The sequence below is a fragment of the Panthera leo genome, chromosome C2, assembly GCF_018350215.1.
Source record: "Panthera leo isolate Ple1 chromosome C2, P.leo_Ple1_pat1.1, whole genome shotgun sequence".
Taxonomy (NCBI): Eukaryota; Metazoa; Chordata; class Mammalia; order Carnivora; family Felidae; genus Panthera; species Panthera leo.
In genome coordinates, this window is record NC_056687.1 from 131,603,140 (window position 1) to 131,629,286 (window position 26,147).

General features: G+C 38.3%; 1 protein-coding gene across 6 annotated transcripts in view; it reads left to right on the forward strand.

The window, feature by feature from the left end:
* Window positions 1–26,147, forward strand: part of PIK3R4 (phosphoinositide-3-kinase regulatory subunit 4) — a 201,913-nt gene that overhangs the window by 170,710 nt on the left and 5,056 nt on the right. For all 6 annotated transcript variants that reach the window (XM_042954473.1, XM_042954474.1, XM_042954476.1 and 3 more), the window contains 5 exons: window positions 193–403; window positions 3,218–3,383; window positions 19,236–19,400; window positions 23,790–24,001; window positions 25,657–25,788. In XM_042954473.1, coding sequence (XP_042810407.1) covers window positions 193–403; window positions 3,218–3,383; window positions 19,236–19,400; window positions 23,790–24,001; window positions 25,657–25,788 — 886 coding nt within the window. The remainder of the gene's footprint in view (window positions 1–192; window positions 404–3,217; window positions 3,384–19,235; window positions 19,401–23,789; window positions 24,002–25,656; window positions 25,789–26,147) is intronic.

Consider the following 26,147-nt stretch of genomic DNA (forward strand, 5'->3'; position numbering starts at 1 on the left):
GTGTAATACTTGTGGTTAAACTTTATTTTAATGAGATTTTCACTGAACAAATGTCATTATATTTAAACGGATTTAAAAATTGGCACGTTAATAAGGAAAAAAGCTGATATAATGAAAAGAGAACATGAGTACGTTTTTATCATCGAGTATACTTTGCTTTATAACATACATACTTATAATTCTGTTTTGCAGCTTCCAGAAGTGACAAATGTCCAAAATAGAAAACCAACAATACAGGTTTTAAGTAGTACAATTTTACCGTCTACCTACCAGATTCGGATCACAACGTGTAAAACGGAACTTCAGCAGCTCATACAGCAAAAGCGGGAGCAGTGTAACGCCGAGAGGATAGCTAAGCAGATGATGGAAAATGCTGAATGGGAGAGCAAACCACCACCACCTGGTAAGAGTGCTGCTGCTGGGTAGTTGTATTCTAGCCCGGGTGCCGGAGCCTAGAGTCTAATGCAGGGTGCTGATAATTAATTACCAGGAAGTAAGAACAAAACTGTCACTTGAAAGCCTAGAGGAAGAAGCATTAAATGAGAAATTTTAAGTCATTTGTGGAGTTTGGATCTTCTTAGCTGTCAGGGCAACTCGCAGTGTCTTATTTAGGCCACGTAGTGTTTCCAGCCTGTGATCCATTTTCCCCATTTATAGTGCTAGGTTTTACCTGCCTACTTAGTGTCATGCCACTTTTTCATAGGATGTCAGGCTTCCTGGGGGTAAGCTCCAGTTTTTATTTCTGAAGGGTCTGACATCTATTTTCTTTTAGAAAAGTAAAACATTTGGAAAGTAATGGGTACTTCTAAAAAGCAGACAAAATCAGTTACAACTCCAGCACTAAGTGATTATCAACATTAAGATTTGGGGGAAACACTACTATATTTTGAGAAGATTTAAGAGATACTTCAGATGAAAATGTGGCTCAGCTATGTTAACAGACTTTCCCAGTATAAATGTAGAGCTAGAGCTAGTTTTTGATACTAGATTTGTAGATTTTAAAAACATTTTTAGTGAGTTTCTGTATACAGATTTTAATAATAAAAATTTAGCTTGAAAACTCTGAGAAGAAATTCATAGTGTGTTTATGCTTAGAGGTTTAAAAATCATGTGAATTCCCATGTGCTTCCCATTGTGTACTCTGGGGAGAATGCTGGTAGAGACTAATGATTTTTTAATGTTTATTTATTTTGAGAGGGTGGGGAGGGGAAGAGAGAGAGAGGAGAGAGAATCCCAGACGTGGCACAGAGCCCCACGTGCTATTAGTGCGGAGTCCTGCACAGGGGTTGATCCCACGAACTGTGAGATCATGACCTGAGGTGAATTCAAGAGTGGGATGCTCAGCCAACTGAGTCAACAGGCGCCCCTAGACATAAATGACTTAAAGATTGAAATATTAAGTGGTTAAGTGGCCTCTCAGGTCACATGAATTTTAGCAAAATGTGCTGGAATGTTTAAGTTGTTTCTGTAATATAGTTCAGTGTTACATACCAGCTCTGCTTTAAAAACAAAAAAACTTAACCACAAACTGCCTACTTATTTGACAACAGAATGTCTTTATAAGTAGCATTTTATACTTATGTGGAACTATACCTTTTCTTCAGTAATCACAGAAAAGGTATCAAGTTTTGAGGTTCAAAAAATGTGGAATGACTGTTGGACTTTTGATTTTTTTCTTTCCACACTTGAGTGGTTGTGTGAAATTGATTTTCTCTAGAGGGAAATGTTCAGTCTAGCCTGGTAGATTATCTAGACTTCACGGCAAAGCGTTTTCGATCACTTTCAAATCTAGCGTATCCTCCTTAAAAATCACATTCAGTTGTTCTTCCCACACATGTGAGCTAGAGGTCCAAGGGTAAACATATTTTTTTTATCTTAGAATTAGCCAGGTTTGGCAGGAGTCTTGCTTTCATTTTTGTTTTCTTGTAAAAAAGAAATAATTTTATCCTAAAATGATACTGGTATTACTTAATTAGGCACTGTGCTGAATCCCAAAACAGGATGATCTTTTATTTATTGACTTTTATTATTATTATTTTCTTTTTAGAGAGAGAGCGAGTGCAAGATGGGGAGAGGGGCAGGGGCAGAGGGAGGGAGACAATGAGAGAGCAAGAGCGAGAGTGAGAGCGAGAGAGAGAGAGAGAGAGAGAGAGAGAGAGAAAGAGAATCTTAAGCAGACTCCATGCTCAGCACAGACCCCGACATGGGGCTCAATCCCACAACTTTAGGATCATGACCTGAGCCAAAATCAAGAGTTGGATGCTCAACCACCTGAGCCACCCAGGCACCCCCCAATACAGGATGATCTTTAGTATAGCTTTCTGTTTTATTTTAAAATTGATTAATATTAAATATTAAATGTTAAACTAAATATAAAAGTTTACTCTTCAAACATTGAAGACATTTGTTTATATGCAAGAACCTATGCTAGATACAGTGAATGATTCAGAATGGATATGACATGGTCTCTGGCCTCAACAAATCTATAATTTATTAGAAGAAACAAATCATACACAAAAATATACATAATAAAACATGTGCATAGATGTCATAAAGTACTGGAAAGTCCATGGGCTATAATTAATAATACTATTTATACTAACATGTTGATATCATACAATAAGTGATTGCAAGTAGAGAAGACATCAACATTTGGGTGTTTACTGTGGATGTGGGACACAATATTAGATACTTTATACATCTCGTTTGTCCATATCCATCCTTTGGGTTCAGTAATAATTCCCTCATTTTACATTTGAGGAAATTGAAGCTCAGATAGTTTAAATAAGTACCTCAAGGCCATACATTATATTATGATGGGTCTGGGTCTTTGAGACTATAAGAACCAGGTTGCCTCCCTAGGACCCAATTTCTGTAAATTAGGGTAGCATTATCTCTGCCTGTTGAGCAAGTAGTCAGGGTTTTCCCAGGTAGTGAGTGACTATTGTTCCTTTTCAGATACTACAGAAGGGCCCCAGGTACAGTCACTCTCAGGCTCTTTGAGCAACACTTCATTGCTATCTTGGATGTCTTACTCAGTAGATAAAAGTATCTGTCGTGGCCTAGTAGGCCACTCTGTATTGGCTAGCTCTTGGAACCCTTTGTTTAGTTCTTATGATTGGTTTCATGCTGGTTGTTGGTGACTGTAGCTGGGAGGTGAGAGAAATATAGTATTTGTAAACTATAGTTCAAGACATACTCCTTTGCTTTTCCTTAGGGTGGCGTCCTAAAGGGCTGCTAGTTGCACATCTTCATGAACACAAATCTGCTGTAAATCGAATTAGAGTCTCTGATGAACATTCACTTTTTGCAACGTGTTCAAATGATGGCACAGTGAAAATTTGGAATAGTCAAAAGATGGAGGGGAAGACCACCACTACCAGGTAATACATGCTTGGGAGGAGAATCCATTTATTTAATCAACAAATATTTATTGAGTGCTCACTCTGACAGGTGCTGCTTTAGGAACCAGGGATATATAGCAGTGATAAAGGGACACAAATACCTGTTCTATGGGGCTTTCCTTCTTGTGAGAGGTGACAAACAATAAATAGTATAAAAGAGCAGAACATACAGTATGTTACATGGTAAAAAATGTTATTAGAGAAAAATATAGGAGGGAAGACAGATAGGGAATAGAGTAGGGGGTGGGGTAGAGTAGAATTTTAAATAAATTGATTGGAGACTGCCTCCCAGAGATGATGTCATTTGAGGAAAGACCTGAAACAGGTGGAGGAAAGAGTTGTGTGGATCTCTCCGGGAAGAGCATTCCAGGCGGAGGAAAGAGAGATTTCAAAGGCCCTGAGGTAGAAAGATGGTTTGGCACGTTTTGAGGAACAGCAGAAAGGTCTGTGTGGCTGGCGCAGAGTGAGCCAAGAGGGAGGAGGGAGAGGGGCCAGATCATGTAGGGCCTCGTAGGCTATTGTAAAGGACTCTTGACTTTTACTCTGAATGAGATGGGAGCCTTTGGAGGGTTCCACGCAGAGGAGAAACGTGGTCTGAGTTAAATTTCAACAGAACTGCTGTGGCTCTTGTATTGAGAATACTGAAGCAGTTAGAGGCTATGATAGTAATTCAAGAAGAGGTGGAGGTAGTGGGAAATGATCGGATTTGGGATAGATTTTGATGAAAGAGCCCAAATTTTGCTAAATGGGTTAGAGATGGAATATGAGGAAGAGAAAAGTGAAAGATGCTGGAATGGCTAGCCATGGAAGGAAAACACTCACTGTACCATTGCCCTGCTGTTATGGTCAAGATGGAGTTTAGTTATGACTTGAAATCCCTAAAACTGTTTGTGCTGATGTGATTTTGATAAGTGTGATTTAGATTCGTACATTTTTGTAGTTGTGTCCCTACTTGCTATGCAGTCTGTCTGCCAGCCCTCTATTTCCATCCCCGTCACTCTTACCATACTCCTATTTGTTCTGTTCCTAGTTTGGTCTAGGTCTGAAAAGAAAGCTACTAGATGTCAAAATTGAATTTCATGTGGAAAAAAGATATCTCTGGTGCTTTTCATGTTATCAGTTCGGCAACTGCAGTTAACCACAAAATCATCAAACAGAGTATCTTTGATAACTAAAATAAGTCAAAAGTTGACCTTTTTTTTTAAGTTTATTTTGAGAGAGAGAGAGAGAGAGAGAGCGAGCGAGCATGCGCGTGACTGGGGGAGGGACAGAGAGGGTGAGAGAGAATCCCAAGCAGGCTCTGCGCTGTCAGCACAGGGGGCTCTGTCTCAGGAACCCTGAGATCATGACCTGAGCCAAGATCCAGAGTCGACACTCAACCAGCTGAGCCACCCAGACACCCCAAAAGTTGTCTATTTAATGAACAATGTGATACAGTTTTGTGGTGTTTATTTTTTTAAAAGAGCTCTGCATTTTTACTCTATGCTTAATTGTTTTTCATGTTCATTCTTTCTTGGCATTGCATTGGTCGGAACATAAATCAAAAACCAGTAACAGAATCCCAGAACCCAGGTTCCATTTAGCAATTTTTTGTCAACATTTTATTATGAAATTTCAAACCTGTAAGAAAAGTTAAAAAGTTTCACAGAGAACATTCATATTCTTGCCTCACAGATTCTGTAATTTTACTATATTTGTTGTCATGTAATTATCCATCCTCCTCTCAATTCATCTTTTTAAAATGTATTTCAAAATAATTTACAGATATCGGTACACTTCCTCTAAACACTTCAATTTATATATCGTTAGCTAGAGTTCAGTCTATGTTTATAGTTCTTTTTTTTGTTTGGCATAAATTCATATGCTATGAAGTACACAGATCTCAAGTGAACCATTTCCTGAGTTCCAATAAAAACATACACTCTGCAACTTAAACCAGTCTCATGGCATGTAGACACCATACCAGAATGTCCTTTGTGGAAAACCCCTGCCTTCCCCCTGCCTACAATCATTTAAAAAATTTTTTTTCCACCATTATTAGCATTTTTGTTAGTATGTTAAATATCTCTTCTGATAATTATTTTTCAAATGATCTTTTTTATATCATCATCAGTTGAATTCATTGCCCCCCTTTAAAAAATATTTTTTTTAAATGTTTATTTTTGAGAGAGACAGAGCATGAGCCGGGGAGGGGCAGAGAGAGAGAGCGAGACACAGAATCTGAAACAGGCTCCAGGCTCTGAGCTGTCAGCACAAAGCCTGATGCGGGGCTCAAACTCACGGACCGTGAGGTCATGACCTGAGCTGAAGTCGGACGCCCAACTGACTGAGCCATCCAAGCGTCCCTCATTGCCCATTTTATGAGGAGGGGAAGTTCATTTGACATGTGTAAACCTCTCAAGTAAGAAATTGGAATCATTGGTTAACTTTGCAAAAGTCTCATTTGTTAATTCCCAAATGATTTTTATTACTGAGCTATGCCTTCTGTATTCCAGTGTCATATTTTAGGGAGTAGTATCCAGGTGTCACATTTCAGAAAGTGGTACCCCAGAAAATGTGGCAGTTTAGCTGACTGTATAGTCCCAAAGGAAGTATGATAATTAGAGATTGGATTTCCTCTGAATGCAGCTGCTCTCTTGCTTTCCTGTAACACCTGCTGTCTTATTTGTGGAGTGTAGTAGGCCTTGGCTTGGGGGTGCTTCATTCCAGGGTGGGGAGGAAGGGAAGGGAACAGAATGTGTTGCCCTCATCACATGCCTTCATGAACAGGATTAGGGAAGAGGCAGGCCATTATTATTGTCAGATCCAAGTGGGGAACAGCTGGTGGCTGGGAAAGAGAAACAAACCTCTTTTTTCTTAGGAAAAGTTGTTTGTTTGTTTTTTTTTTTAGGAAATGTTACTAGTACATTCTGACTACTGAGGTTTTTCCCCTATGCATTACGTTGGCTGACCACCCACTTCCCAGTCCTGACTTTCTCACTGAATTATGAATGGTGATTTAGGTCACCTGGATCTAGGCTCTTTTGGTGTGTCCCTTGGGGACTAGTTTGTGAAATTTGTTGTTTTTAACCTTTCACATAGATTTTTAAAAAACTTAATCCTTTATAGTATTTGAAATTATTTTCCATATCCTTCTTGTACTACCCTATTTTTGGCTCATTTAACTTCTCAATTTTGGGGGAGGTTGAAGAATTTGGTACTTGTTGAATGTGATGATAAAACATCTCAGTGGTGTTCTGTCTTAATGAAAAGTTGATACAATATGAGAGGTGTGCAAGGAAGTTATCAGTGTTAGGGTAACATAGAGTCACTGATAGTGTTTGGAGGTTGAAGTGTTTGAGTGGTATGGCTACTCTGAAGAAAAGGAAGCATAAAGGCCTATAAAAGCCCTGAGGATGCCAGAGGCCTTAGTCTTTGCCAGTCGAATTTCAGAGACAGGAAGAGAATGGTCAGAAAAGGAGAGAGAAGAAGCCAATCAAGTTACATCAGACTGCAATAGAAGAAAGTTGTTTTTTTTTTTTTTAATGTTTATTTCTGAGAGAGAGAGACCGAGCATGAGTGGGGGAGGGGCAGAGAGAGAGGGAGACACAGAATCCGAGGCAGGCTCCAGGCTCTGAGCTGTCAGCACAGAGCCCGACAACAGGGCTCGAGCTCACAGACCTTGAGATCATGACCTGAGCCAAAGTTGAACGCTCAACTGACTGAGCCACCCAGGCACCCCTAGAAGAAAGTTTTCTTTGTTTTTTTTTTTAATGTTTATTTATTTTTGAAGGTGAGAGAGACAGAGTGTGAGCATGGGAGGAGCAGAGAGAGAGGGAGACACAGAATCCGAAGCAGGCCCAAGGCTCTGAGCTGTCAGCGCAAAGCCTGACGTGGGGCTTGAACTCACAAACCGTGAGGTCATGACCTGAACCGAAGTCGGATGCTCAACCGACTGAGCCAGCCAGGCACCCCAAGAAAGTTTTAAGAAAGGAACTTAGAGGCGACTCTGAAATGTAATAAGAAAACCAACTGGCACGATTGGGCATTCTCATATAGCGAGTGCCCTTTGGTGGAATGCAGTTGATATATCCATCATCCATGGAGGGCTTTTGACGATATATATATTTCAAGGCTTTATGATGTTCATATCCTAAGAAAATAACTAAGAATGAATTCAGAGATTTAGTTTTAAGGCTGTTCAGAATGGCTTTCTTTGTAACAGTAAAAAAAAAAAATTAGAAACAAACTAGAGGTTCAGCAGTAGGGGTTAAATTGGATAAATAAGTGATGGTGCAAAAACAAAACTGATGTGGAAATGAATTTTTTGATGAAATATATTGATATATCGTGTGAGAAAATATGTTTAAGAAGTAGGTTTAAGAACCCATGTAGGGTTTCTGTTTTTGGAATGACAAAGTAAGGATTTCTAAAAATCTGTTCCTTCGTAAAAATAGAACACTGGTAGATTCTGTCAAAATCAACATTTCCAGAGCTCTAGAAATTAAAGGTCCTGCAATAGTCTGAAGAGTGTTATTCACGAAAATCAGCTGATTCTCACAACACTGAGCCATGTGTTCCCTAATTTTATCCCCTTTTACCAAGCAGTGCAGTAGCTTTGAAAACTAATAGCCGCCCAACCCTTTATCAAGCTTTGCAGTAATTTTGAAATTCACAGTTCAACAACTATGGTAGCCATGAAAACCAGAAGCTTCGTTGTGCTTGGAGGGGTCATAATGGCTAAAAGCCCCATCTCTAGGGAATTGTCACTCTTTGACCTTTCTGCCAGCTTGTTGGAAGCTCCATTCTTAGGGTCTGTCTTTATTTCACTGGGCTCATCTTGTTCTTTGAGAAAAACTATGCCCACAGCACATTTGTTGAAATTATCAATGCTATTTGTTTAACACTGCAGTGGCCCGAGGTGGCATTACCGGTTGTAAGGGGCCAACAAAAAACTTAAAAGGAAGAATTAGGGAATGAGATGTCTATAGGGGCCTTTGAAAAGTTCATACCCACATGCATGTGTAGGGTTGTTCACATGCCCAAGAAAGAACTGAGAAGCTCCTGAGTTCTCGCCTCTAGCTGACCTTGAGACTCTGTACAAGCAGGAAATGAAGGATAAGGCAGAGTTGTAACCCTCTTTGTGGAAGGTGTGCACAAACACAGAGAGCCTCAGCAAAGGCTAGAACACTTACTGTTTTAAGGCATGAAGGGAAATGTCTGTCCAGTCATTAGCTAACCACTAAGTTAACCCAACAAAGACTTTAGTGGCTACACGTGAAAAAGATACAGACTTTATAGAATTAGTCCAGGAAAGTCACTAAATAAATAACTTTGGAATATTATTTCCAAAGTTTACATGTCAATTAGATTATCTAGTTTTTTTTTTAAATGTTTATTTATTTTGAGAGAGAGAGAGTGCACACCTTCACAAGCAGAGGAAAGGCAGAGAGAGAAGGAGAGAGAGAATCCAAGCAGGCTCTGCACTGTCAGCCCAGAATCCAGCGTGGGGCTCAAACCTAGGAACTGTGAGATCATGACCTGAGCAGAAATCACGAGTCCGACTTCACCGACTGAGCCACCTAGGCACCCCGAATATCTAGTTTTGAACAAAAAATTGCAAGTCAGGAAAAGAAACAGGAAAGTATGGTCTATACGCAGGAAAACACAGTCAGTGGAAACTATTTCTCAGTAATCTTAGACTTGTTAGACAAAGATTTTAAATTAGCTATTAAAAATATGTTCAAAGAATTAAACTGTGTCTAAAGAATTCCAAGTAAGACAAATATCTCACCAAATATACATATCAATGAGAAGATAGAAGTGATCAATAGAAATTCTGGAGTTGAAAAGTATAACTAAAATAAGGAAATAAATGAAGTTCAAGTCACATGAGAGGATGAACAGATTTCAACTGGCAAGAGAAAAAATCAGGGACTTGAGGATAGATCAGTTGACATGATCCAATCAGAGGATCTAAAAAAGAATAAGGAAAAATGAACAGAGCCCCATAGGCCTGCAGAATGCCAACATAGACATAGGAGGGGTCCTAGAAGGCAAGGAGAGAGAAAAAGGAGCAGAAAGAATATTTGAAGACACATGGCTAAGCATTCCCCAGATTTGGTGGAAAACATTAATCTACACATTTAAGAAGGTCAGTGAACTCCCAAGTGTGATGAAAATGAAAGAGAGCCATATTAGACACATGATAAGTATACTGTTGAAAGACAGCATCTTGAAAGCAGTGAGAGAAAACTGACTTATCACATATGAGGGACCCTCAATAAGATTAACAGCTGACATTTCATCAGAAATGATGGAGACTGGAAGTCAGTGGGATGACATATTGAAAGTGTTGAAAGAAGAAGACTGTCAGCTGATAATTCTTTTAAAAATTTTTAATGTTTTGGGGCACCTGGGTGGCTCAGTCGGTTAAGCGTCCGACTTCAGCTCAGGTCACGATCTCGCGGTCCGTGAGTTCGAGCCCCGCGTCGGGCTCTGGGCTGATGGCTCGGAGCCTGGAGCCTGCTTCCGATTCTGTGTCTCCCTCTGTCTCTGCCCCTCTCCCGTTCATGCTCTGTCTCTGTCTCAAAAATAAATAAAACGTTAAAAAAATTAAAAAAAAAATTTTTTAATGTTTTTATTTATTTTGAGACAGAGAGAGACAGAGCATGAACAGGGGAGGGGCAGAGAGAGAGGGAGACACAGAATCCGAAGCAGGCTCCAGGCTCTGAGCGGTCAGCACAGAGCCCGATGCAGGGCTCGAACTCATAGACTGTGAGACCTGAGCCGAAGTCAGACGCTTAATTGACTGAGCCACCCAGGTGCCCCTGATAATTCTATATCCAGCAAAATTGCCCTTCAAAAACAAAGGACAAATTAAGACATTCCAAGGTAAATAAAAATAGGGAACTTACTGCTAGGAGCTATCCCCTAAATGAAATACTAAAAGGTGTTTTTTGTGCTGAAAGAAAAGGGCATAAGACAGTAATTTGAATCCACATGAAGAAATAAAGAACATTGATAACGGTAAATACTATTTATAAATAAATATACAAGTACAAATTATTTTTGTAACTCTTAACCTGCTGTCTCATTTAAAAGATGACCACATAAATAATAATAAAACTGTGTTTATGGGCTTGTGGTATATACAGAGTTTGTGTGACAATAAAAGTACAGAAGAGGGAGGGGGGAACAGAGAGATATTAGAACAAAGTTATTATGTATTAATGAAATTAGTATTAATCTGATCATCTTTAGATGTCACATGTATTTCCCAGGGAAACCACTGGGAAAAAAACTTGTCAAAAACATGTTATATAAGAAACAAGGGAATTAAAACGGTATACTAGAAAATATATTTTTAACACACAAAATAGCAGTAATGGAGGAATACAACAAGAATAACAACAAAACCTGTAAGACAGAAAACAAATAGCAAAATGTCAGACATAAATCCTGCCTTATTCACAATCATATAAATGTAATCAAAAGGCAGATTTGGCAGAAAGTATGAAAAAAACCTGAAATGACTATGTGCTGTCTACAAGAGACACACTTTATTTTTATTTATTTTTTCATTTTAAAGCATTTTAATTCCAGTACGGTTAACATACAGTGTTATATCAGTTTTAGGTGTACACTACAGTGATTCAACAGTTTTATACATTTTAGTGCTCATTCTAAGTGTACTTTAATCCCCTTCAGCATATTTCACCCATCTCTCTACCCACCTCCCCTCTTGTAACCATCAGTTCTCTATAGTTAAGAATCTGTTTTTGGTTTGTCTCCTTTTTTTATTTTGTTTCTTAAGTTGCAGATATGAATGAAATCGTACGGTAATTGTCTTTCTCTGGAAGAGTTTATGCTTTGAATTGAGTAGTATTTCCATTGTGTATATTTACCATAGCTTTATCCATTCATCTATCAATGGACACTTGGGCTACTTCTATATTTTGGCTATTATAAATAATGCTACAGTAAAAATGGGGCTGCATATATCTTTTTGTATTAGTATTTTCATATTCTTTGGATAAATACCCAGTAGTGCAATTCCTGGACCATAGGGGTAGTTCTATTTTTAATTTTTTGAGGGACCTCTGTACTGTTTTTCACAGTGGCTGCACCAGTTTGTATTCTCACCAACAGTGTATGTGGGTTCCTTTTTTTCCACATCTTCACCAACACTTGATGTTTCTTTTGTTTTTGATTTTAGGCATTCTGACTGGTGTGAGGTGATATCTCCTAGTGGTTTTGATTTGTATTTCCCTGGTGATGAGTGATGTTGAGCATCTTTTCATGTGTCTGTTGGCCATCTGTATATCTTCTTTGGTAAAATGTCTATTCATGTCTTCTGCCCATTATTTGTTTTTTTTGTATGTTGAGTTGTGTAAGTTCTTTATATATTTTGGATACTAACCCTTTATTGGATATGTCATTTTAAAATATCTTTTCCCATTCCTGAGGTTGCCTTTTAGTTTTGTTGATTATTTCCTTTGCTGTGCAGGTGCTTTTTTTTTTTTTTTTTTTTTTTTTTCTTTTTAATGTAGTCCCCATAGTTTATTTTTGCTTTTGTTTCCCTTGCTTCAGGAGACATATCTAGAAAAATGTTGCTATGACCCATGTACAAGAGCTATACTTTAGATCCAAAGACACGAATTAGTTGAAATTAAAAGGACTAAAGAGGGTGTACCATACAAACAGTACCTAAAAGAGGGCTGGAACAGCAATATTAATATTGGAAAAAATAAACCTTAGACAAAAATTGCTACTATAGATAAACAAGGACATTTTATTATGGTAAAAGGGTTAGTGCATCAGGAAAACAAAACAATTGCAAACACATGCACCTGATAATGGATTCCCCCAAATGAAGCAAAAGCTGACAGAATTGAAGGGAAAAGTAAGATAATTCCACAATAGTTGAGACTTTAGTACTCTGCTTTCAATATAGGTAGATATAGACAGATAGAACAAGTAGGTATAAGATCAGCAACGAAAATAGAAGACTTGATCAACAACATAAACTAATCAGATCTAACAGATTTTAATAGAATACTCTACCCAGCAGTAGCAGAATACAAATTCTTTTCAAGTCCATGTGGAACACTTTCCAGATCAAGCCATATATGAGGCCGTAAAAGAAGTCTCAGTGATTTAAAAGGATAGAAACATACCAACATATATGTTCTTTAACCACAGAGGGATGAAACTAGATACCAGTAACAGGAATTTGAGAAATTGACAAATATGTGGAGATTAAACACCATATGGCTAAATAACCAGTGATTCAAAAGGAAGTTAGAGAATACTTTAAATGAATGAAGATGAAAATACAACATTCAAAACTTATGAAATGCAGCTAAAGGAGTGTTCAGAGAGAAGTTTATAGCTGTAAAATCTATATGTAAAAAGAAAGATTTTTTTTTTTTTAATAGTTTATTTTGAGAGAGTGCAAGAGTGCACAAGCTTTGGGGAGAAGCAGGGAGAGAGAGAGGGAGAGAGAGAATCCCAAGCAGTATCCATGCTGTCAGTGTGGAGCACCGTACGGGGCTTGATCCCATGAACCATGAGATCATGACATGAGCCAAAATCAAGAGTTGGATGCTTAACTGACTGAGCCACCCAGGAACCCACAAAAGAAGAAAGATCTCAAATCAATAACTTAGCCTTAACCTTAGGAAACTAGTTAAAAGAGCAAAGGAAACCCAAAACAAGTAGAAGGAAGGAAATACTAAAGAGGAAATAAATAGAAAATAGAAGAATGGAGGAGAAAAATCAACAAAACCAAAGGTTCTTTGGAAAGATGAAAACTAACTTCTTCTACAGTAACTAATATAAAAAAGAGAGAGGACTCAAATTACTAAAATTAGGAATGAAAGAGGAGACATTACTACTGATGTGACAATAAACGGAATTATGAATGGAATACTGTGAACAATTGTATGTCAACAAATTCGATAACCTAGATGAAATGGATAAATTCCTAGAGAGACACAAGCTGCCAAAAATGACTTAAGAAATAAGAAATAGAACATCTGTGGGAATGCAAGCTGGTGCAGCCACTCTGGAAAACAGTATGGAAGTTCCTCAAAAAACTAAAATAGAACTACCCTACGACCCAGCAATTGCACTACTAGGCATTTATCCGAGGGATACAGGTGTGCTGTTTCACAGGGACATATGCACCCCCATGTTTATAGCAGCACTATCAACAATAGCCAAAGTATGGAAAGAGCCCAAACGTCCATCGATGGATGAATGGATAAAGATGTGGTGTGTGTGTGTGTGTGTATATATATATATATATATATATATATATATATATATATATATATATATACATATACATATATATACATATATGTATATATATGTATATGTATATATATATATATAATGAAGTATTAGTAATCAAAAATAATGAAATCTTGCCATCTGCAACAACATGGGTGGAACTGGAGGGTATTACGCTAAGTGAAATGAGTCCGTCAGAGAAAGACAAAAATCATATGACTTCACTCATATGAGGACTTTAAGAGACAAAACAGATGCACATAAGGGAAGGGAAACACAAATAATATAAAACAGGGAGGGAGACAAAACAGAAGAGACTCATAAATATGGAGAACAAACTGAGAGTTACTGGAGGGGCTGTGGGAGGGGAGATGGACTAAATGGGTAAGGGGCACTAAGGAATCTACTCCTGAAATCATTGTTGCACTATATGCTAACTAATTGGGATGTAAATTTAAAAAATAAATAAACAAAACAAGTTTAAAAAAAGAAATAGAAAATCTGAATAGACCTATAATAAAATATTTAATTAGTTATTTAAAAAAAAAATTCCCACAAAGAAAAGCCCAGGAGGATACAGTTTCATAGTGAATTCTACCAAACACTTAATGAAATAACACCCATCTTTCAAAAACTCTTCCAAAAAACAGATGAGGGAACATTTGCTAACTCATTCGATAAGGCCAGTACTATCCTCATGCCATAACCAGACAATTATGTCACAAGAAAACAACAGACCAAGACCCATAGTTAATAGAAGCATAAAAATGCTAAATACTAGTAAACTGAATCCAGCATATTAAAATGATTATATAACATGACTAAGTTCAGTGTATCCCAAGACTGCAAGCCTTGTGCAACCTACAAAAATCAATTTAGGAATATATCCTATTAATAGAACAAAGGATGAAGATGTCGATCATCTTAACAGAAAGCATTTGACAAAATCTAACCCCCTTTTATGATTAAAAACAATTCAACAAACTAGTTATAGATGACCACAGCTGACATCAAACTTAATGGTGAAAGACTGAAAGCTTTCTCCTTAAGATGAGGAACCAATTAAGGATGTCTGTTCTTGCCACTTCCATCCAGCACCATACTGGAGCTTTTAGAGCAATTAGATAAGGAAAAGAAATGAAAAGCATACAGATTGGAAAGGAAAAAGTAAAACTATCTCGATTTGCGGACAGCATAATCTTGTTTATAGACCATCTTAAGCAATAAAAAGAAAAACTTAATAGAACAAATGAGTTCAGCAAAGTTGCAAAATACAAGATGATGCTGTATTTGTATATACAAAAACCAACTGCATTTCTTTGTGCTAACAATGATTGATCCAAAGGTGAAATTAAGAAAAGAATTCCGTTTACAATAGCATCAAAAAGAATAGGAATAAATTTATCAAAAAAGTACTGAAAACTATAGTATACTGAAGACCATAAAACATCACTGAAAGAAATTATAGAAGATCTAAATAAATGGAAAGACAGCCTATGTTCATTTAATGGAATAATGGGATACTTAACATTAAGATAGCAATCCTCCCCAAATTGACCTACAGATTCAATGCAATCCCTGTGAAATTTTCAGTTGTCTTTTTTTTTTTTTTTTACTTTTTGCAGAAATTGACACCCTGATTCTAAAATTCATAAAGTAATGCAGATGATTTAAATAGCCAAAATACTCTTGAAAGAACCAAGTTGGAAAACTCAGACTTGGAGATTTGCTACAAAGCTACATTAGTCAGGATAGTATTACATAAAGATAAATATAAAAATCAGTGGAACAGAACTGACCTGCAAAAATACATTTATGATCATTGTTTTTTGTCAAGGATGCCAGGACAGTTCTATGGAGGAAAGAATAGCATGAACAAATGGTTCTGGTTATCCATATGCAAAAGGATGAATTTCCGTGAATTTTTCAAAAGGGATCATAGACCTAAATATAAGAGCTAATCTGTAAAATATATGCATGTAACTATTCATGACCTTAGATTAGGCAGGAGTTTCTAAAAAATGACTTCAAAAGCACACGTGACCAAAATAAAAAAAAAGAGACTTCATCAAAATTACAAACATTTGTGCTTCAAAGGACACTGTCAAGAAAGTAAAAGACAAACCACAGAATGAGAGAAATACTTGTAAATATAAATACAGAGAAAATACAAAGAACTCTTTTAACTCAACAATAAAAGGACAATTAAAAAATAAAGGATTCAAATAGATGTTTCTCCAGTTAGGACCCATAAGTATACAGAAAGCTGCTCCACATGATTAGTCACTAGGGAAATGCAAAACAGAACCACAGTGAGATGCCACTTCACACCCTCTAGAAGGGCTATAATCAAAGACAATAACAAGTGCTGGAGAGGATGTGGAGAAATTGGTACCTTCATACATTATTGGTAGGAATGTAAAATGGTGAGGTAACTGGAAATCAGTTTGACAGTTCCTCAAACGTTAAGCATAGAGTTACCTAATGACCCCTCAATTCCACTCGTAGGCATAAACCCAAGAGAGTTGAAAACACTTGTTCACATGAAAATTTGAACATACATGTTTGCAGCAGCATTATTCATAATGGCCAAAAAGTGCAAGCCACAATGTCTATAAGCTGTTGAATGAATAAATGTGGCGTATCCATACAATGGAGTATTATTTAGCCATAAAAAGGAATGAAATGCTGGCACATGCCACAACATGGATAACCTTGCAAAAACATTATGCTAAGGGAAAGAAGCCTGATCCACAGGTCAGCTAGCGTATTGTATGATTCGACTTAAATGAAATTTTGGCAAATTTAGGCAAATCCACAGAGACAGAAAGATTAGTACAGACCTTCCTCAGTTTATGATGGGGTCATGTTCTGATAAAGCCATCATAACTTGAAAATATCATAAGTCAAAAATGCATTCAATATACCTAACCTGCCAAATATCGTAGCTTAGCCTCACATACCTTAAATGTGCTTAGAATTAGAACACTTACATTAGCCTACAGTTAGGCAAAATCATTTTAACATAAAGCCTATTTGATAATACCGTGTTGAATAATCTCATGTAATTTATTGAATACTGAAAGACCAACAGAACGGTTGTAGGGGTTCATAATGGTTGTAAGTGTATCAGGTCTTTTTTAATGTTTGTTTATTTTGAGGTGGAGAGGGGCAGAGAGAGAGGAGAGAGAGAATCCCAAGCAGGATTAGTGTCATCATCGCAGAGCCCATTGCAGGGCTCGATCCCATGAACCATGAGACCATGAGCTGAGCTGAAATCAAGAGTCAGATGCTCAACTGACTGAGCCACCCAGGTGCCCGAGTATATTGGTTTTTTTACCCTCATGGTCACCTGGCAGCCTGGGAGTTGTGGCTTTCCTGCCACTGGTCAGCATCATGAGAAAATCGTATTGCATGTCACTAGCAAGAAAAAGATCAAATTCAAAGTTTGAAGTATGGTTTCATCTGAATGCCTGTTGCTTTCACACCATCATAAAGTAAAAAAATTGTAAGTCACGGATGGTTTACAGTTGCCAGGAGCTGGGGTATAGAGGATGGGGAATGACTGCTGATACGTATGGGGTTTTTTGGGGATTAGATAATGGTAACAGTTATAAAACTTAGTGACTATACTGTCAGTCTTAAAAGAGTGAATTTTATGATGGGTAAATTATATCTCAGTATCAAAAAAGAGGGAGAGAGAGCAAGCAAGCAAGCAAATGCAAGAGACTGAGTAATGCTGGAATTTTTTTCTCTCCCAGCTAGTCCTTGGCTCTCTTTACTCATCTACCATACCGGTTGGGGTCCTGTAGGCACTATGTTTGAGAAGTATGTCCAGACATTTATGTGGAAATGTTTATAGGAGCATTATTCATAGTAGGTAAAAGGCAGAAACAACACAAATGTTCATCAGCTGATAATGGATACACAAAATATGGTATTCCATACAACGGAATAATAGTTGGCTGTAAAAAGGAATGGGTGAACCTTGAAAACACTATGTTAAGTGAAAGAAGCCAGATATGAAAGGCCATGTAATATAGGACTACATTCATATGGAATCTCCAGAATAGGCAAACTCATAGCAAATTTAAGCAAATTTGTTTCCAGGGGCTGGTGGGAGAGGAAAATGAGGAGTGAATGCTGATGGGTGTGATGTGGATTTCCTTAGGAATGATGAAAATGTTGCAGAATTAGATACTGATCATCTGCAGAATTCTGTTAATATATGAAAATCACTGAATTATTTACTTTCAAATATTATACTTTATGGTATTTTCTCACAACAAAGCTGTGAATAAGAAAAAGTGAACTAGAGATTAATAAAAAAATACAACATATTCCATATTTATTTAAGAAGCAAATATGAATATATTGTAGTATGCATAGAAAAAAAACCCTTTAAAAGGATATATAACAAAAGGTTAGTAGTGCCTCTCTCTGAGTGGTAGAATTATGTTTTTACTTTTCTGTATTCTTTTTTGTATTTAAAAAAAAATTTATTTTGAGAGAGAGAGAGAAAAAAAGTGTGGGGAAAGGGCAGAGAAATGGAGAAAGAATCCTAAGCAGGCTCCGCACTGTCAGCACAGAGCCTGATGCGGGGCTTGATCTCATGAATCATGAGATCATGACCTGCACCGAAACCAAGAGTTGGACGCTTTACTGACGGAGCCACCCAGGTGCCTCTTTTCTGTATTTTAATAATTTTTTTGTAATATGTATTAGCTTGTATTATAAAATGAAATAGAAAAGACAGAGATGAATACATTTGATGAATTAGGGGCTTGTGATCTTTTAGGAGTATGGCCCCTTAGAGGTAGGTATATGCGCCTTATGAAGCGGGTACTGAGGTACTGAAGGAAGGAATTGGTGATAGTGGGAAACACCCTGTGTAAATGATGTATTCAAGAAGTTTGGCAGTGAATTTGAGAAAAGAGAGTAGACAGCTTGAGAGGTCAGCACGTGTGTGGGAGAAACTGAATATTACAATATTTTACATTTATGAGTGTTTTATGATTTATATATTATTTGAGCTTCACTGTGTTCCAAGTAGAAAAGATAGGGCAGTCCTGTTTTGTGGATGAGTAAACTGAGACACAGAGCAGGGAAGTGGCTTGACCAAGTCTTATGGGTAGTAAGAAGAGGAATTCAGGTCTTTGATCCCAAAGCCATTTCCTGCTGTGTCAGGCTGCATCCTAGGAATTACAGAATTACTGAAGGGTACAAGAATAGGGTTTAAGGTATTGCAAGAGTGGCAGGAGAACTAGATGAGGACAGTCAAGTATGGGAGCTCCAGAGTGAGAGGAGGATGGGCGGGCCTTATGTGATAAGAGGGAAGTGTGTGGGGATGGCCATTTAAAAATATGAGAAGAAAAGGTGATTTTGTGCCAGTGTTTTTGAGAGGGATTCTTCAGTTATGAGAGCAAGGAGGTGAAACAGACCTCAAAGTAGTACTTTCGTTGGCTGATAGCCATGTGGATATTTATTTAATATCAGCATTAATAAATGCTCTTGTGGCCCTTGCAGAAATGTAATCTGTTTTCTTTTGTGCAGATCTATTCTTACATACAGCCGAATTGGAGGACGTGTCAAGACACTTACATTCTGCCAGGGGTCCCACTACTTAGCCATTGCGGCTGACAATGGTGCCGTCCAGCTTCTTGCAATTGAAGCTTCTAAGCTGCCAAAGTCTCCTAAGATTCAACCTCTGCAAAGCAGGTATCGATCTTTTGTGTTTTTTTAAACTGCATTTAATGCACTAGGGTAATTTAACCCTACCTTGCCAGTGTAGTTTGGATCAACTGAGGACCTATTAGATAGTACTACCTTTTTTTTTTTAAGCACATGAAATAAATAAAACTGTGTTTCCAGCCCAAATCTGTCACATGTAGTTAATTTCAGAAAACGGTGTCTGCATGTCTTACTTTCTGTCAAAAGGTCAGAAGGGCAACTTTGAACTTGCGGCTCATCCCAGGCTGGAATCTGTTTGAATAACCTAATTATTGGCTACATCTTCTGTTTCAACTATGAAAAGCACGAGTCTGGCTGGCTGATTTTTAGAATGTGAATGTTCTTCATCAAAGAAAACGCAAACGTTGTCAGCATCTTTACTTGGCATTAAATTGTCTGATGTTGATGGGAAATGGAGTGCTGCTTTTAGTCAGCACTGACTTGCTTATCATTTGAAAACAAAATACTGGCTGGTTTTACTTAAGAACTTCCTCACTTCTTACAAATTGTAGTTGCCCACAGATTAAACACATACAAGGTAAGTGATTTTAAAGATAAAGCAGAACAGATTTTCAACTGACGAGTAGGTGCTACGCACTAAGGATTACAAATACAAATAAGATATGTTATGCTCTCTAAGACACTACAGTCTAATGGAAGAGACAGAACAGTTAACAGATGATTTTACTTGCAGTGTGATCATGTGCCAGTGTTACAGGGACAGCTGGAGCCAGCTTGCAGGGGTAGGGAACAAGGCCTGGAGGAGGTGAGACCAGATGTGAGTTAGCCAGCCAAAGCAGGGTGGTTGAGAAGGGCGTGGCAGGCAGGGGGGGTGGATCTCACAGGAAGAAAGCAGAATGAGCAGGTTCATACAGGTAAGTGGATTGTAAGGTATGGCCATTGGGTAGCTGAAGAAGAAAAGGATGTATGTTGGATCATCTAGGACTTTATTGTGTTATTGTTTGCTTATAATTTTGTTTTGCCTTTGCACTTAAAAATGTGTATTATTTTTAACACATTCACCAAACAGATGTGGGCAGCTCTCGTCTAGGACATATTATATATTGTCTTTAACTAAACAACCACCTGCCAGTTTTCTTTAAAACTGTTTCAGCAGAGGATGGCTGTACAGCAGTGTACCTAGTGAGATCCATGTAAATTAACAAAGAGCTGTTGGCAGATTGTGTTGTGTGATGACTGTGCTGGCAGGACACACACAGAGACATGCGCACTCCTTCCACAGGTGCCACTCAGCCAACAGCACTTTTCACTGTGAATGTTACTGTCTTAACCCTGAGCAAACATGGACGACACAGATTGGGAGACTGTGCCAGAATGTTTAGATTTCAGTCTGCCTGGCAGCAGTTGCTCCAAAGAAACCTAGCCATGAATCTTTTTTTTTTTTTTTTTTCCCTTTGGTTTGCTTCATTCAGTCAGATCTGTTGTCATGACTTTTAATAATTAGGATTTATAGCACCTTTTCACATTTTATTTGGCATTTGGACTTTTCATCATCCCTCCAGCGGAAGTATTAGAATGTTTAAGTTGTTTATCTAAGACACAGAGGTCAGCAAACTGTAGCCTGCAGTATGGCCCATAGCTAAGAATACTTTTTGCATTTTCAAAAGATTGTAAAAAAAAAAATAAATATGCAGTAGAGATATGTGACTTGCGAAGCCTAAAATATTTACTATTTGGCTCATTACAGAAAATGTTTGCTGACTCCCGATCCAAGAGATAAAACTAAAATAGTGTATGCTGCAAAAGCCTGATATGTACCGATCAGGGAGGCTGGCCAGTGTGTTTATTATATTCTTTTTAGCTTAAAAATGCCTCAGCTTGAAAAAATAGATACACCCATATAATGGAACAGTACATTAAAAAAAAAAAAAAAAAAGGAATTTGATATTATCAGTAATGAAAGGAATAAATTATGGAATCATGCAATAACCAATGCATCCTAAATCCTTTTTGCTAATGAAAGAAGTCAGACCCAAAAGGCTATTTTTTGTATGTTTCCAACTTTTTGTGATATTCTGGAAACCATAAAATTATAGGGAAGAAATGAGATTAGTAGTAGTCACAGGTTGGGAATGGGGTAGGAGCTGACTACAAAGGGGCCTGCACAAGATAATTTTTGGCCTGTGGACTTGTTCTCTGTGGTTCTGTGGTAGAAGGTACATGGCTATGCATTTGTCATTATGCACAGAACTCTGTATCACAAAGAGTGAATTTTATTGTATGTAAGTTATAAAAAAAAAAAAAAGTCAACCCAATATAGGAGGAAAGGTAGAATGCTGTCTATGATAAATCAATCTCATTGTATACAGATGAATCCTATAGTCACAGTGAAGACTGTGGGCAATAAAGGAGCCAACCTAATATCTTTGGAAAAAGTGGTTCAGTTGGATACCGCAAGGCTAATGACCGAAGGAACTGAACTCAGACACTGTGTTCTAGTTGGCTTTCACAGGAGTGTGTTTTATCAATTCCAAACCTACTTAGTTGTATACTAAGGTTATAAATAAGAAAAGGGAGATGGCTAGAATGAACTCTGGTGCTGGGTAGATATCAATCTGGATTCAGTGTGAGTATGAACTCATGATATATGTATATGCATGTGTGTGTGTGTGTTTGTATACATATGTACACATACACATAAAAAGATATAGAAGTACACATATGCATGTTGGTATGAGGTATAGTATACATATTAAGAGACTGGAGCAGGGACACGTCCCCATAGCAGTGAGCACTTAGCACGCAGACCTTGGTTTTTAAATACTATTTTTCCATAAAAGGAACCAGGGTTCCTTGCAGAACTGGTTGCCCAGAGCTGGGGCAGTGAATACGCAGGATGAATCTTGTGCTGCCAGAAAGTTAGGAATTGGTTCAAAAAAGCACATTGAAAGGGCATTGGGACCAACCTGAGAGAGTTTCCTGTGGCCAGAGTTGGAACAACTTGAACAACAAAGCAGATAACAACAGTATTGGGTTACAGCTCACAGGATAAAATAAATGTGTATGAGCCCATACTGATAATAAATAAGTAAATAAATAATGGGAAAGAAATGACAGTTCTTTATAGAAAAATTCTAATCAATAAGTATAGAAGGAATGAGGGACATAGTCACCATTAGAACACCATAGATATGGTCTATCAATGGATCCTAAAATGTGTGGACAAAATTTTAAGCAGAAACAGGATTTTTACACTGTCTCAGAAGTATTTTTTTTAAAGATTGAGTAGTTATAGATGGAAAATAATTTTATGGTGGAGAATCCTGGCAGATAGTACCTTAGTCAAATGATCAAGGTACTATTAATTAACTAATTAATATCAGGTACTTGCTCATACGTGCACTGAGAAGGATGTTATTTCATGGTCTCCTTCCCAATAAGGTATAAACTGAGTCTGTTTGTGAGAACACATGAGGCAAACTCAAATGGAGCAACACTCTATAACATAACCTATAGTCTTCAAAAATATCAGAATCATGAAAGATAAAGACTGAAGGTCAGATTGAAAAAGACATGACAACTCAATGCCATGTGGTATCTTGTTTTGGATCCCAGAACAGTAAAAGGACACAAGTGGAAACTAATAAAAATCCGAATATGTTCTGTATTTTACTAGTATTGTACTAAGATTAATTTCTTAGTTTCGATAAATGTTCTGAGGTTATGTAAGGTATTAACACGAGGGGAAAATGGGTGAAGGATACACAGGAATTTTCTGTACTATTTTTGCAACTCTTCTGTAAGTCCGAAGTTATTTTTTTTTTTTTTAAATTTTTTTTTTTTTTTTCAACGTTTTTTTATTTATTTTTGGGACAGAGAGAGACAGAGCATGAACGGGGGAGGGGCAGAGAGAGAGGGAGACACAGAATCGGAAGCAGGCTCCAGGCTCCGAGCCATCAGCCCAGAGCCTGACGCGGGGCTCGAACTCACGGACCGCGAGATCGTGACCTGGCTGAAGTCGGACGCTTAACCGACTGCGCCACCCAGGCGCCCCCCGAAGTTATTTTTAAAAATGCCTCGGGGCGCCTGGGTGGCTCAGTCGTTTGAGCGTCCAATCTGGGCTCAGGTCATGATCTCACAGTCTGTGAGTTAGAGCCCCGCATCGGGCCTTGTGCTGACAGCTCAGGGCCTGGAGCCTGCTTCGGATTCTGTGTCTCCCATTCTCTCTGCCCTGCTCATGCTCTGTCTCTGTCTCAAAAATAAACATACATTAAAAAATGCCTCAGGCATCATTGGCTTGATGGATCAGAGTTATTTCTTGACTATGCTTAGAATAAATTCATCTTAAATGGAGGCCGGTGTTATGTTTTCAGTGACTGGAAAAGTTTTTGCCTTTTGCTTTGTGTATTTCTTTAGAATGCTAGACCAGAAGGATGATGGCTGTGTCGTGGATATGCATCACTTCAACTCTGGGGCACAGTCTGTTCTGGCCTATGCCACTGTGAATGGCTCTCTCGTTGGTTGGGACCTCCGGTCTTCAAGCAATGCATGGACTCTGAAGCACGATCTGAAGTCAGGCCTCATCACTTCCTTTGCTGTGGACATCCACCAGTGTTGGCTCTGCATTGGTGAGCTGACTTTGAAGTCATTGACTGGGTTGTGAATGCCACTAAGGTCTGGAATTGCCTTCTTGTGAAAGTTTTTTTCCTTTTTCCGCACTGGTAATTTTTTCCCATCTCCTTTTTTGAATGGTTATTATGTTATAATCTTTTGAAATTTAATTTTTTTCCATTAAAAATCAGATTTGAAAGAGTGATAGCAGTATCTCAACGCATGCACATTTCCTTTTTCTCTTTGTTCTTAAATGAGCCTCTTTACTTTATAATCATTATAGTGATCAGATTTGCTGGCATTCTGTTATCCTGCCAGGGAAGCAGCAGGCTTGGTTCATGCATGAGAGCATTTGAGTTCGGTCAGACTCCGTTTCAAATTCCAATAACCCCAGGCACGCCGCACAACTCTCTGAGTTTCAGGAGCCTCATCTTCAAATGGGCTAATCCATTCAAGGGCTGCTTTGAGGATTTAATGAGGTAAAAGCATCCATCACGGGGCCTGGTACTGGAGAAGAGCTAAGCACTGGTTTCTTGCCTTATTATTCCTCTTTGCCCTCCTTTTCTTGGAGGTGAAGGTGTACCATGTGATCTTGCTGACTGCTTTCCTCCGTTTTAGTTTCACGTTTTGCCCCATAGGGCTTTGAACCTGCCCCTTGAAAATGTATCACATCTTATTTTCTCCCACTTGGCACTCTTTCTGAAGAATTATAATCTGTTGTCCTTGAATTTTGGTTTCTAGATTCCCTGAATGACATTAGGAAATTGTTAAGTATATGCCCTCTCCTTTTTAATATATAGTTTATGTGGAATACATTGTGTTTGCCTTTTGTGTGAGTAAACTGCACAGGTGCAGGAGGATGTGACGCCAGGCCCACAAAAGTAGATATGAAACTGCACAAATTAGTAAATGGCAATGATGGCTCTCAGGTACCCTGATCAACTTTGAGCCAACACAGCCTGTGGCTGTTGGAGCCACTGTCCTGGAGTGGGGCAGGGTGACTGAGGAACCCTGTCGTCCTGCGTCTTTTTCTGATCCCAGTATCTCTGCTAGAATTGGAGACCAGTCCAAGACGACGCTGTGTGCCTCTGTCGGGACCAGCTGTTCAGTGTCAGCGTTGGCATTATTCTTTTGGGATGGGGGGGCTTCTCTATGGGGTTGGTCATGGGCAGATGTGCAGGTACTGACCACCCCAGTGTCTGCTGTGATTGGATACCCATACCTGGTTCCAGAATGTTTTGGAGACAAGGGCACAGGGAAATGTGATGATAGCTACAGAGCTGCAGCCCCTGTGGGGTTGGTTAAGTGGTCACTGAATGCCAGTAAAACATCTTCGGTGATTTAAGGCATTCTGCACGTTTTGACCTATCAAATTCAGTTTATGTCTTCTCTAGACCTTTGGTTTTTTTGTGAGTGCCTTTGGCAATTAATACCAGTGTAATAATCATTCATTTTCAGCTTACGTTTAGTAGCATTATGATGAGCACTTCACATCTGTATTTAACAACTAGGAAGTGCTCTTTGACACCAGGGAGATAGCTTGACAGATAGATGAGAAGAATGAATAAAATACATTCACACAAAGCTAATGCTATTTGTTGTTTGTATAAATGCAGCTTGATGTACTTTAAGCATTAGACGGTAATCTTTTTGACTTTTTTTTCCCTTTAAGGTACAAGCAGTGGTACCATGGCTTGCTGGGACATGAGGTTCCAGTTGCCAATTTCCAGCCACTGTCACCCCTTCAGGGCTCGAATCAGACGCCTCTCAATGCACCCTCTGTATCAGTCCTGGGTGATTGCAGGTAAAATGGAGAGGGCTGGCTTTGAGGTGTTGGGGGATTTTTAAAGAAAGTACATAATACCCTGCTGCGACGACTCATGTTCTCAGAGTTTTCGTGTTATGTATGAACCAAATGCTTGATTCTGTTTTGTTCTGATTATGGAAGTTCCCACCACTGCTATCTCACTGTCATTTCTTATTTATTATCTTTAAAAATGACCTCATTAATCACCACCATCACCTACCGTCTGCCACTGTTTCCCCTCTCATTTGTTTTCTTTCTCCCATGTTTTTGTTAATATTTTGCCACCACCTTCCTAGAAATCTAAGTTAGAAACCTTGACTCATCCTTGTCTGTTGCCAATTCTTGATGTGTTTCTT